Source organism: Mycetomoellerius zeteki, unplaced genomic scaffold (assembly GCF_001594055.1).
Source record: "Mycetomoellerius zeteki isolate Tzet28-1 unplaced genomic scaffold, Tzet1.0 scaffold95, whole genome shotgun sequence".
Taxonomy (NCBI): domain Eukaryota; kingdom Metazoa; phylum Arthropoda; class Insecta; order Hymenoptera; family Formicidae; genus Mycetomoellerius; species Mycetomoellerius zeteki.
Genome location: NW_017257990.1, coordinates 761725 through 774903, shown reverse-complemented (window position 1 = coordinate 774903; position 13179 = coordinate 761725). Strand labels below are relative to the sequence as shown.

General features: G+C 33.5%; 2 protein-coding genes across 3 annotated transcripts; both read right to left on the bottom strand.

The window, feature by feature from the left end:
* Positions 1–3319: 3319 nt before the first annotated feature.
* On the bottom strand, positions 3320–6561 carry Lkb1 (Lkb1/serine/threonine kinase 11). Of its 2 annotated transcripts, none has more exons than XM_018460550.1 (6): positions 6125–6561; positions 5838–5958; positions 4820–5005; positions 4479–4615; positions 4074–4417; positions 3320–3904 (listed from the first exon to the last, which is right to left on the bottom strand). In XM_018460550.1, the coding sequence occupies exons 1-6, from the start codon at positions 6466–6468 to the stop codon at positions 3744–3746; spliced, it is 1293 nt and encodes a 430-aa protein (XP_018316052.1). In that variant the 5' UTR covers positions 6469–6561; the 3' UTR covers positions 3320–3743. The 2 variants fall into 2 exon arrangements, with proteins under 2 accessions (XP_018316052.1, XP_018316051.1); XM_018460549.1 differs by having other exon boundaries at positions 3320–3907; positions 6125–6468.
* A 348-nt stretch (positions 6562–6909) lies between these two features.
* On the bottom strand, positions 6910–11118 carry Tsr1 (Tsr1 ribosome assembly factor). Its single transcript, XM_018460548.1, has 12 exons — positions 10961–11118; positions 10509–10782; positions 10165–10411; positions 9836–10033; positions 9523–9753; positions 9024–9192; positions 8742–8942; positions 8439–8662; positions 7676–7939; positions 7460–7570; positions 7145–7352; positions 6910–7028 (listed from the first exon to the last, which is right to left on the bottom strand). Exons 1-12 carry the CDS (start codon positions 11070–11072, stop codon positions 6910–6912), a joined length of 2358 nt encoding a protein of 785 aa, XP_018316050.1. The 5' UTR covers positions 11073–11118.
* Between the last annotated feature and the right edge of the window lie 2061 nt (positions 11119–13179).

Here is a 13179-nt window from a genome sequence, read left to right as displayed (position 1 = left end):
ATCAATGCCTTGATTGGTTACATACCTCGCTCGCGCATGTGCAGTTCATTTTTATCCACGTTGGCATCAAAGGTGCCGCCAGAGAGTTGCGCTACTGTATATATTGTGCTAGAGGTCTCCATAGTTTCTTCCGTTTCTTCTGTTGACCCTTATGCGTGATCTACAATAGAAGTCGTAACGGTCGTAGGGTCTTAAGTCGTAGAAAATTGACCAATCACAGTTGATTATTCTTCTCATATTCGACTGTGATTGGTCAATTTTCTACGACTTAAGACCCTATGACCGCTACGACTTCTATTGTAGACCCCGCATTAAGGAATATTTATATTGGTCGTAACGCGGGGTCTACAATGGAAGTCGTAGCAGTGAGCTCTTGTATCTGTTTGGTCTATATTTTTAGTTCTAACGGAATATGCCAATCAGATGCAAGAGCTCACTGAGAGCTCAGAAAGCGGTCGTGGTACTGAATGCACCCATTGTGTTTTGGGTTTAAGGGTTGGTTTATAATAGACCATAATCTGTTAACTTTTTCCATAATCTATAAGAATTGACCAATCATAATCGATTATTCTCCTCTCATTCGACTGTGATTAGTCAACTTTTAAGCCCAAGACACAATGCGAGAGAATAGCGATAGCGATAGGAATATGATTTCAACCTATCAGAAATCGGATATATCGGAATACACAGTTTCTGATAGGTTGAAATTGTGTTATTCCTATCGCTATTGCTATTCCCTCGCATTATGTCTTGGGCTTTACAGATTACGGCCTATTATAAACGGAACCTAAGAGAGGCATACTCGACTGCGATTGGTCAATTCTTACAGATTATGGCATACGGTTACGGCCAGATCAAAAATGCTCCTTTAGCTAAAATTTGTTCACCAGGATTGCATCTGAAGTCGTCTAATCTGGCAATCTCTAATCAAACCTTGACGATAATATTAAAATCAGTTTCTAATAAAAATATACTATTGAAAATCGTCAACCCTGGGCAAATAATTTTCATCCATACAAAAAGGGCCGCCTCGAGATCTCAGAGATAATTGAAGAACATTGATATTATCGACAATTGATATAAATTTGCGATCATAATAAATATATATACCATATTTGTATGTATTGTTAAATTTATAATTTGCTCCATTAATAAATGCTCCAGAAATAAGTATGCATACTTGTAATGCTATAATATTTTACATACAGTATTGCACAAAATAAAGTACGCACTCCAAACATTTTCACATTTATGTAAATAACTCGCCAGTCCTGGCAGATAGCATAATGATGAATGAGGTAAAAAAAAAGTATTTTAGTCTACTCTCTTTGCAATAATGGTTACAAAAATTTCAAAAACAATTCGAAATCCTTTAATAATCAAGTCCATTACATTTATTATCAAATTTATCATGGACAAAATAAAGTACGCACAACATTGTTTATGAAAATAATAACAACTGGCGCTGTTGATGATGAAAGATACATAAATATAACAATGAAGGATATATAAACAAATGAACAAAGCAGGTTTGTCAGTTAATAATATTGCTAGAGAGAGAGATAGAGTATACTAAGAATTCTTCATCAGTGAACATGGAAACCAAGCAAATTTGTTTGCAAATTCGAAAACTGATAATTCAGGATTGTCAAAAGGGGCTTTCTAATAGAAAAATCGGTCGCAAGTACAATGTAAGTGAAGGCGCAGTCCGAAAGATATGGAAAAAATTCCAGGAGCTTGGCACAGTAATGGATAAGACAGGACGTGGACGGAAGAAAAAGACAAATCCAATCGAAGACCGCAGAATCATACGGGAAGTAAAGAAAAATTCAACTGTTACTAGTCGTGTTATCCGAGAAAACCTACAATTAAATATTTCCGAACGAACGGTGCGGAGGAGACTTCGGGAAGTTGGACTTAGAAACAGTTTTGCAGTGCGTCGTCCTTTGATTCGGAAGGTCAATAAAATCAAACGTCTGGAATTTGCAGAAAAATACGTTAACAAGTCAGTGGATTTCTGGAAAAAGGTCCTTTGGAGTGACGAAAGCAAATTTGAACTTTTCGGTCATAAACAGCGACCACGGGTCTGGTCAAAGCCTAACGAAAAACTTATTGACAAAAATATCCAAAAATCACTCAAACATGGAGGAGGCAGCATAACAATGTGGGGATGTTTTGCGTGGTCTGGTTTGGGAAATCTAATCAAAATTGACGGTATAATGACAGCAGATGTATACATTGATATTCTCAATGAAAATTTAGAAGAGTCTCTGCTAAAGGTTGGTCTCGAGAACAACTTCATTTTTCAACAAGATAACGATCCCAAACATACCGTTCGTAAAACTACCGCTTTTTTTCGTACTTCTGGGATCAAACTGCTTGATTGGCCAGCGCAATCGCCAGATCTGAATCCGATTGAAAATTTGTGGTCGATTTTGAACCTGAAGCTTGATAAAGGGGAAGTAACGAATAAAATTAAGTTGTTGGAAGCATTGATAAAAGCATGGAAAAATATCGGTCAGCAACACATCCAAAACCTTGTCGAAAGTATGCCTCGACGTTTGCAAGCCGTCATACAAGCAAAAGGTGGTCATACAAAATATTAATTATAAACTTTGTCTTTATTACACTTTTTTTTCACTTGCGTACTTTATTTTGTCCATGATAAATTTGATAATAAATGTAACGGTCTTGACTATTAAAGGATTTCGTATTGTTTTTGAAATTTTTGTAATCATTATTGCAAAGTAGACTAAAATACCTTTCTTTTACCTCATTCATCATTATGCTATCTGCCAGGACTGGCAAGTTATTTACATAAATGTGAAAATGTTGGAGTGCGTACTTTATTTTGTCCAGTACTGTATATTGCCACAAAATTATAATTGTTTTCTCTGCAATTATTATCTCTATTGATAATCAAACTCGGACGATAACATTAAAATCATAGCTTTAAATAAAGATCGAGTATTATATATTGAGTTTTAAATATATATACATATCTACGAAATTAATAAATCATAAAATTAGTACTTTATTATCAGTTTCTTACTTTTAATCACTTAAATTTTAACAGTAATGCGAACTTATGTAAGACTGACCGTCTCGTAGGTGGTATCTGTAAAATAAAAGTAGATATTTACATGTAGATATTTTCAACGAATGAAAATTAAATTAATGTTTTAAAAGAATTACTTGTGCTATCGCTTCAATAATTAATTAACTCAATTGTATTTTCCTAATATAATGTTCTTAGATGGAACGACAAGTCGAAACAGCATACATTTATACATATATACATACGTTCGATCGTGTCCAGTTGGCCTCATAAACGTTAGATTTACTAGGCCTTACTAAAGACAAAGGTACAATTGGAGATTTTACGATAAATAAAATGCTAAACACAGACGATTAATAACTTTATTAATCGCGTTGTCAATATGGCACCAAAATGAATGTGACTTTGATTGGGCATCTCCTAGGCATTGAACGATCAATAAAGATGTCACTGAATTATTCGCTACACGATTTAATCTTAATATCACAATCTTTACATCCGACACTTTTGAACTGACTCTGTCAAATGCTTTGTGTCCCATTCACGCTGCTAGATTAGCTACATTACATATGTGTCTTGCACGCTTTTCATTCTTTAAGCTTTCAGTCATCTCCATCAGAGAAACTTTGTAACTGACACAGTCAGTGAGATACAAACAACAAAATATGCAACACAATTAACAAAATCACGATGGCTTGCAGGATGGAAATCTTTTAATACTAATGCATGAAATCGGCTTACGCCATCTCCGTTTGTTTTGACTGTTTGTATTGCATTTGGTGTGATGACTGTTACATGTGGTTTTTCGATCCTCGCTAATGCGATCCAATTCTTGAAGTCTTCGCTCTTCTAAAAAAAAAAAGAAAATTTTCATGAAATTCTCTGTTTCATAAAAAGACGGTTCAACCATGCTGAAATTTTGCATCGTTGCCGTCACTGGAGAAGTTTCTTAATCGAGCTTATTTTCGAAAAGAAGGAAAAATATTCATTGTATCGGCAAACGTAATAAACCTACCATTCAGCTGATGTTCCGTATAGTATATGGGATTTTCATCGACTCCATAATGATACTCCATTAAGTATGGCAAGACAGTCATACTGTGGCAGCCATTGCTTTTAAGGGGAGGTATAGGTACTTGTTGTTGTGTTTTAGGGTGCTCGCACATAGTCCACGCGTGTCTTTTTACCTGTTGTAATGTAAATCTCTTATCCGCATCTTTCTGCAACATTCCTTCTATGAGCGATTTTAAAGGCTCCTCTACTTCTTTCGGTACAGTATATTCACCCCTTCCAATGTTTTCATATAATTTATATATGTTATCTCCCTCAAAAGGATATAAACCCGTAGTTATATTATACCTGTAACATATAGATATACCATTCTGATCTTTGGATAACGCCGTGTACAAGCCTTACTTACAATGTAACTCCACTACTCCATATGTCTACTTTAAAACCTGAGAAACTTTCGCAGCCATTTGCAATTTCTGGTGGTTGAAATGCTGGAGATCCTTGACCTATCGTACATGTATCGTCTTTGGAAAACATGTCTAATGCCTAGTACAATGGAGATGCATAATTACAAGTAGGAATGAAACACGCACAGTTATAATGTATGTTTGTATTCGTATTTGTAACATTTTCTAAATAAATATACTCTGTTCATCAATACTCTTTTCATTATTATAACTATCGGTTTTTATAATTAAATTAATAAAAAATTTGAATAAAATAAAGAGTTGAAAGATGTGGAGCTTGTACCTCTGCAACACCAAAATCACTAATCTTCAAAGTACCATCTAGGGTTAATAACAAATTTCCAGGTTTAATATCTTTGTGGACTATTCCCTTACTGTAAAGATATTCTAAACCATCCAACAATTGACAGAAGTAATCATGTGCCTGCCAAAGTGGAAGCTTCTTGGTAGGCGTGCTTTCCAACATATCCTGTAAATAATCTAATAAATAGAAATCTAATTGTTGTTAATTCATGCAAGCCATTGTTACAGATGTCAAGATCGAAAAGTTTAATGCGGTTTAAAGTTTTATACAATTTTCCTTCTTCTCGTTAAAATTTCATTGTATTTTTCGTAACAGCACAATTGTTATATATATTAAGCAAAATATTTATAATAAAAATAATAAAAACTTGGATATTATCGTAAATTATTCGCTTGCAATTTGATTGGTTTTAAGACATACTATTCGAGATAAAAACATAAAATATATCTTTAATTAATTAATTACAATCGTTAGTATTAGTGTCTAGCATTGTATCATTCAAATCATACAACATTCATTCAATTTTTACAAAATCAATATAAAATGAATACAATTCAATATAAAATTAAGCAGCTTTTTGTATGTATTATGTTGTACAAAGTATAATTTTCTTTCGAGATATTTGCATATAATTATACAAATCAAATATAAAAAGTATAAAATAATCTTAATCAAAAATAGTGATAAAAAAATATAGGAGCACATACAATTTATAATGTTTTTTTAAGTTCCCTATCATTAAAAATAATAATTAAAACTCAAGATTCATGGGATGAGACAACACAAAAGCATACAGCAAAAAGATACAATGTGTAACCTGAAATAAATCCATGTTTCTTCCGATACTGATAACTAAAGTAAAATAAACAATCATTTTATAGAAATGTTAAATCAATATTAGCTCCTGAATTTTATAACTCATATAAAATATATATCCATACTTGCGTTGTGTATCTAATAATTTAGAATAAAAAACAATACTCCTATGGAAATTTACCTGTAATCCACATACACAAAATTCCATAACTAGATACATCTTTTCTTTTTCGTCACTGTATAAAACGTCTACGAGATTTATTACATTTTTATGTTTTAATATTCTTAACAATTTTATTTCCCTGTAAAATATCAATTATTATTAAAATAAACACAAGAAATGCAAGGAAAGATATCGCAACAAAAAAGCTATCTTTTCGACATTTGTACGCGATAAAAAATTTATCCACGGTATAACGCGCATACCGATATAACAGCATTCATAAAAAATACATTTGTCGTACACACCGTTGAACGTTCTGTTCCCCATTCGGTATCCTTCGAAGTTTCCTTTTCTTCAGTATTTTGACCGCTCTACGACAAAGCGTCTGCGAATCCAATACCTCTTTCACTTTCCCATAACTACCTTCACCGAGAACATCACCCATGACATATTTACCGATAAATTTACATTTTTTTCTTTTTTCTTCGTATATAATTTGATCCGAATCGACTCTGTGAAAAAACATGTTAACCTCGTCCAAATCATAGTTTGGATCATCATTGATCCACATGACCGGTTCGATATCACGCAATATATCATTTTCTACTTCCTCCTCGTCAGGATCGCATATCGTTATTTTATTGTCCATTTTTACTCCGCTAGAGAGTTTATAAACTATTAGGATAGAAAGATCACACGAGTGATTTAACCTAAAATACAACCGGCACGATCATTGTTATGAACACTGATGGTCGAAAGGTGGAGGTGGAAGGGCGCAGTGTTACCAGATTGAGGACGCGGCTCACGCGCGAGTAGCGCATGCTCACTATTCAGCGATATTCGGCGAAGCGAACGCCATTTTTCTAAGCAGTTTTCAAATACGCAGAACACACTAGAACACAACTGACGACATTAGTCGCTTTATTTTAAACTGGTAAAATACTAGCGTAAAGAAATGATGTTCTTAATGTTTGTACATCCTCTTAAAACCTCTTAAAATCGTTTTATAAATTTACATTTTTTCGCTAACAGAATGTAGAATAAATTTATAGATATTTCAAAGATTAACAAGACCAAATAATTTTTATTTTTATTGGTTCATAAGTTCATAAGTCCATTTTGGAAAAACTCGTTTATACAAATTCATCAACACTGTATCTTGAGACTTTAGTTGACCATTGAAAATACACTTCATGTGTCCATGTGTACCTACAACAAAATCAGGAGTATGTATATTAATTAATAAGATTTGTATTATATAAATACAGCAAATAGTATAAGTAAGATGCAATCACTTGGTAATCAATTATTAATCAACTATTTACCAAGAGGTTCCTTTATGTGGCCTCTACGTCCATATTTTGTCCTCAATTGGATCGGCTTGAACCATTCGATATCCTCTCGGTGAAAGAACATAAAACGTGTAACCACTGATCTTTTATTTACTTTATATGGATGACCACTCAAAACTACTCGTTTTAAGACAATTCTGTTGGGATCACAAGATAACACGCTACCAGTTGCAATTAATTCCTAAAATGACAATGTCCTTTGAACTTGATAGCACATTATATTTCATTCTCATATAGTGTATAACTCTATAATACAATACCAATAACACTGTAAAAAAATATACATACAAGTTTGCCACTTTTACTCTCGGCATAACAAAGAATTGGACATGGTGAAAAAGTAACAGGTGCGTACATACTCGCCACGACTGTAGTTTCAGGATGAAAGTATCTCTCGTACTAAACATATTTATCATGATAAAATATAAATTTGTAAACGAAGTAATGTTATGTTTCTTTACACTATAAATGTTTCAAATACAAAATAAAAGCGCATCGACTTACCTTGTGCTTAGTACCATTCGTATGTTGGCTGAATATTGGACATGTCGTAAATCGTCTAAATCCGCATTGAAATATTAATCTTTCCTTTGACTTGATTGGATGCGTGTAATTGCTCGTATGTTTCAACACGACGTTTAAAAGAGACATTTTATGTTCATATGGAAGTAAAGCAACCACTATTAATGGTTTATTTTCTATTACAGCGAATGCCTTGAAAGTTTCTCTGCTAACATGAGCGATACAAATTTGTATGTAACATCCTGGCTGAAAACATACATATATATATTATACATTATACATACATATATACGTAGTGTCCAGTAAAAATGTAGCAATGTTTAAGGGCAGATTCCTGAGATCATTTTGAGACAAAAATCCGAGTACCAAAATGTCAAGACTATAATAATTTTTGATTTATAAACATTTAAAGTTAACGAATCGTACCATATATACATATATATAATAGGCCTGTTCTTTTTGGCTGAACATTTGCACCAGTTCATCTTTCTTCCTTTTCTCTTCAGGAGGAAAGAAGAAAAAGAAAGATGAACTGGTGCAAAAGTTCAGCCAAAAAGAACAGGCCTAATGACAGTCAAATGAAACGTAGTGGTGTATATATATATATATATATATAACGTACACATATAAAAAAATACACACACACACACACACACACACACACACACACACACACACACAAACTGCAAGTGATAAATATTTAATGCAAGATTAATACTGAAAAAAGATAATTGTCAATATATACCATGACTCCTTCGATATCTTTACATTCTTTGTAAATACGTTTTCGTCTACGATCATAATCGGCGAATTCAATTATCCGAGAATAATCAATAGGAAGATTTTCCTTTGGATCCCACGGACTAGTGCGGAACGATTCAAGACCTCGATATTTTTGGAATCTTATTTTAGCCAAGGTGTCCTGAGGTGTATCCACTTCATCGGGAAATTGTGCGTCCAATTTTGCTTCTGTATTTTATTAAAATATTACTAAAACGATAATGAAATATAATACATTATGTATGATGATACATATAATTATAGTGACCTTTGAAGTTTTCCATGGCTTGCTTTTCTTCATTTATATCGATATCTTGATTGTAACGTTCCTCATCCAGTGCTTCCGATATCGTAATAATTTCATATTGTTCGTCATCTTCCATATCTTCACTACTAGCTGCTTCAGATTTTGCCTCTTCCATATCCATGTTGTCTTCTGATTCATTTTCTGAGCATACACCCGGGCTTTCTACACAAAGGAACAACATATTATATTTTTGAAGTAGGATTAAATTTCTTAGGAGGAAAAAAAAGAAGTAAAATATGTAACCTCCATCTTCATCTGGTATCCATGCAGCTTGATATTCAGAGGTTCCTTTTGGCACAACCTTTACAATTTTTCTCTTTCTATTGTTTGCTGCTTCAGCTAATTCTTCTTTCGTAGGCCATGTTTGTTCAGCATCCATTGGATCAGGAATATATTCGCTCTCAAGAGATTCCTACAAATTTTAATATTTTAAACTGCATGTACTGACATTATTATTATTGCTATCAAAGTCACATACGGATATATTAGCACAAATAAATCACATATAAATTATTATAAATAATTTGGACATGTCTTTACAAATGTCTATGCTTCCCGATAATTTTTTACTTTCTCTGTCTCTCTTGCTGTTAATATAGATACTGTTAATATATAGATAATGTTCACTTTTAATATAAAAAAATTAGTAAGAGCACTAACAATACTTGTTTGAGAAAATTTTTCCTAGCGATCTTTAGTTCAAAAGATACAAATCATTAATATTAAAATATGTATAACAAACCTGCTTTTCTGGATCTGCAGTTAAGATCTCAGTTTCATTTCCCCATTCCATTTTATTATCAGAAAGATGTCTCTTCTGCTCATGTTCAATTAAATATGGATCCTTCAACGTTTTGATGCAAGACATTTGAAAGTTTCCAAAACCTGATATATAAACCAAACCATTGACAGATAATGGTGTTGTGCCTCGTAAATATCCACTGACCATGAGAGTTCCAAAATCAAGAGAATCCTGTCGAGATAATAATTATATGACAATTAAATGGTATTCAATTTACTTTTTACACAATTTTATAAATATGAATTTTACATACTCCATCACATTCAAAGGAGACTTCTTCAGCCAAAAGATATGGCCTTATGTCTTTATAAAATAAACTTCTTTGCTTTTGTAATCCAGCATGGCGTAACATATTTAAGCAATCAATTGTGGTATCTAATTCAAATACTTTTTCTGAGGGAAGCCATTTTGAAATTGCACGTTGCACAGATTGTTTATATTCCTGACGTTTCTATAATATCATTTAAAATTCAAACAATAATTGATAAGTAACATGTTTGACACATGCAACATAGGGTTTACAATATTTTTGCAATAGAATTAATTTATATTCTTTTCAAAGATTTTTGTATTATTGCTTACTTTAATATGAAGCCTTTGAATATTGTGCACTGCAACTATGGTAGAAGGTAAACCTTGAGCAAGACAAGATGTAATAATTTCCTTGCCCCAATCATCTATAATTTGTTCTTGCTTATCATCATTTCCTTGATTTGCAACAGAAGTTACAAAGAGTATTGTGGTAGCAACTTTGGCTGCATCTAATGTTGCTAAAATGTCATCTATTGGTGGTACAATAATAGAAAATCTCTGTTTCAGCCTTGGTATACTAAATAAATACAAATATAAATTTAAAAGATTAATAAATATCAAATTTTTAATTTATTTAATAATACAGAAAATAAGTTCCTTCATCCATAGTATACCTAATATGAGTTATTCCATTTGAACTAGTAGCAACATTAGCAGTTTCATCCATATCAGTTACAATAGATATAATGTTCTTTATATCTGTGTTATTTTGCAATGGTATAACACAGATAAGGATAGGTGCTGAAGAAAAGCCACCGAGATTTCTTTTTTGTGCCATTACTTGTTCGCGTTTCTTTTTTCTGTGTTGCAACAATTGATTTCTACGTGCATCCTTCCGAAGATTTTTCTCAAAACGTTTAGACATCTTTCCGATAATACTTCGTTTACCTAGGAAAAAAAAAATAAAACATTCTTTTAAAAATCAAACAAAACATTCTATAAAAGCCCGTTTTAAATATTGGTACATAGAATGTATTATTACATTCATAAAAAAAGATTTATTAATTGAATAAAACATAATTTTCTGTTACAAAATTTGTCACTATTACATGTACAGAAAATTTACCTTTGAAATCATTATTGATGGCACTTTTACTGCGATGTCTTCCAGTTTTGTGCTGTTTATTAGATTGTTTAAACGCACCTGGTCGATGTGTCTCTTGTTTTATCGTACTCATTGTAAATATTATAAAGAGGTTCGATACAACATTACAAGGTTACAACCATTACAACTGTAGCCTAAAAAGAAAACAATTAATATTAATCGCCATGCGGTTGCAGTAAATCGAAGTATATACATTAAGCGATTAAAGGTGTATTTTCACGAGCCGCTGAAGCTGAGGATGAAATCAGACGGTGCGGAAAAAGACTGCGGAAAGAGAATGCGTCATTGGCTGCGTTCAGCAGAGAAAGCAGCTTTGCAACTGTTGTAAAATTCTTCAATATGATTGGTTTATACATTTAGATCTGTCAGGAACCAAAAGCAAGAACCAATCGTATTGAAGAATTTTACAACAGTTGCAAAGCTGCTTTCTCTGTCAGCGGTGAGCGACGAGCGGTAGCCCAATGAGAGCCACGCTTTTGCGTGACATCATTAGTGAAGCATGGCTTTTATTGGGCTACCGCTCGCCGCTCACCGCTACGCCGCTCTGGTCTGTAGGCTCCTTTACAGTCGAATTACAGGGGAATGCTCGACTGTAGTTGGTTGGTTCTTGCATTCTGACCCGGTTCGAACCTTCGGTGGAAACTAGAGTATTGAGGCTATGGTCTACTTGACGCTAAAAACGTTTCGAAGCATTCTTTGATTAGTCAATTCATAAAATTCTTTGTTCTGATTGGTCGCTCAAACGCTTTGAAGCATTTGTAGCGTCAAGTGGACCGCAGCCTGAAGCAATCAACTCTATAATAGCGCTGATTGGTTGTTATAGGGTCCGCTTGATGCTACAAATGCTTTGAAGCTTTTGATTGACCAATCAGAAGAAAGAATTTTACTAATTGATCAATCAAAAAATTCTTCGAAGCATTTGTAGCATCAAGTGGACCGTAGTTTCAATGTCCGCACTGGATGATTTCATTCTAAAATTGACAATGGCTGCGTTCCGTTTCATGCATAATGTGCATAAAGGTACCTTTTATGCTAATGCTCGACGCTCATTTTCGGACTCAAAATAAGTCACGCTATATTAGCCAATAATTCTATTGCTGAATTCACACTGCATCCGATTTTCGTCGTATAACGCTCTGCAACCAATCAGAAAACAGGATTCCGATGAATTTTGCTTCGTATTATCGGAATCCTGTTTTCTGATTGGATGCAGAGCATCGTACGACGAAAATCGGATGCAGTGTGAATCCAGCAATAGAAATTGATGAATATCAAGCGCCAATTTTGATCACATGACCTATTTTGACGCTAAAAATGAGCGTCAAGCGTCATCATGAAAAGGCACCTTTAAGGTACAATTTCACGAGCTGCTCAAACCGGCTGTTTCAATGGCTATGTTCCAAAATTGATTGCCTGTACTGAAAATCTATAGTGCACGTAATGTAAACTATCGCATTTTCAGTGCTGACAGTAAATTTGGAATACAGCCAGTGACAAAAAGAGTCACGTGATCAAAATGGATGCTTGATATTCGTTAATTTTGACCATGTGACCCTTTTGTCGCTGAAACAGCTTGTTTAAGTAGCTCGTGAAAATTTTCCTTAAAGGTACAATTTCACGAGTTGCTAAAACCGGCTGTTTCAGTGACAAAAAGGATTACGTGGTCAAAATTGACGAATATCATTCGTTCAAACGGAACGCAGTCCACGTTAATCATATTTTTACAATTTAGAATAATATATTGATTGGTCAAAAGCAGTCGCCATGTTCTAAACAACTGCGCATCCTCGAGAATGGAATACCTTGGCTGCGTTCGGAAACATCATCTGAGTGCCCCCATGTATCATTTTATCCTTGTGTTCATCCAATGTTAAATAAAGATAAGATAATACACAGTAGAGTACCTATAATAAGAGTACGGTCAACAGAGCGTGAATGATGCAAAACCGGAAACGCATCAAAAAGCGCGCGCATTTTCAAGTGCGCTCGGAAGTGTAAAACTGATATTGTACATATAACAATGATTTTATAATGTCTAAATTATAGGAGGGGAACAAAACAGAGATAAATATAAATGGCATTGATAGCTATAATGTATCAACAAACAATTAGATTAAGTTATAACTACACAAGAAAATCACGTTTTTATCTCATTAAAAGAATATATAATTACAATGTAA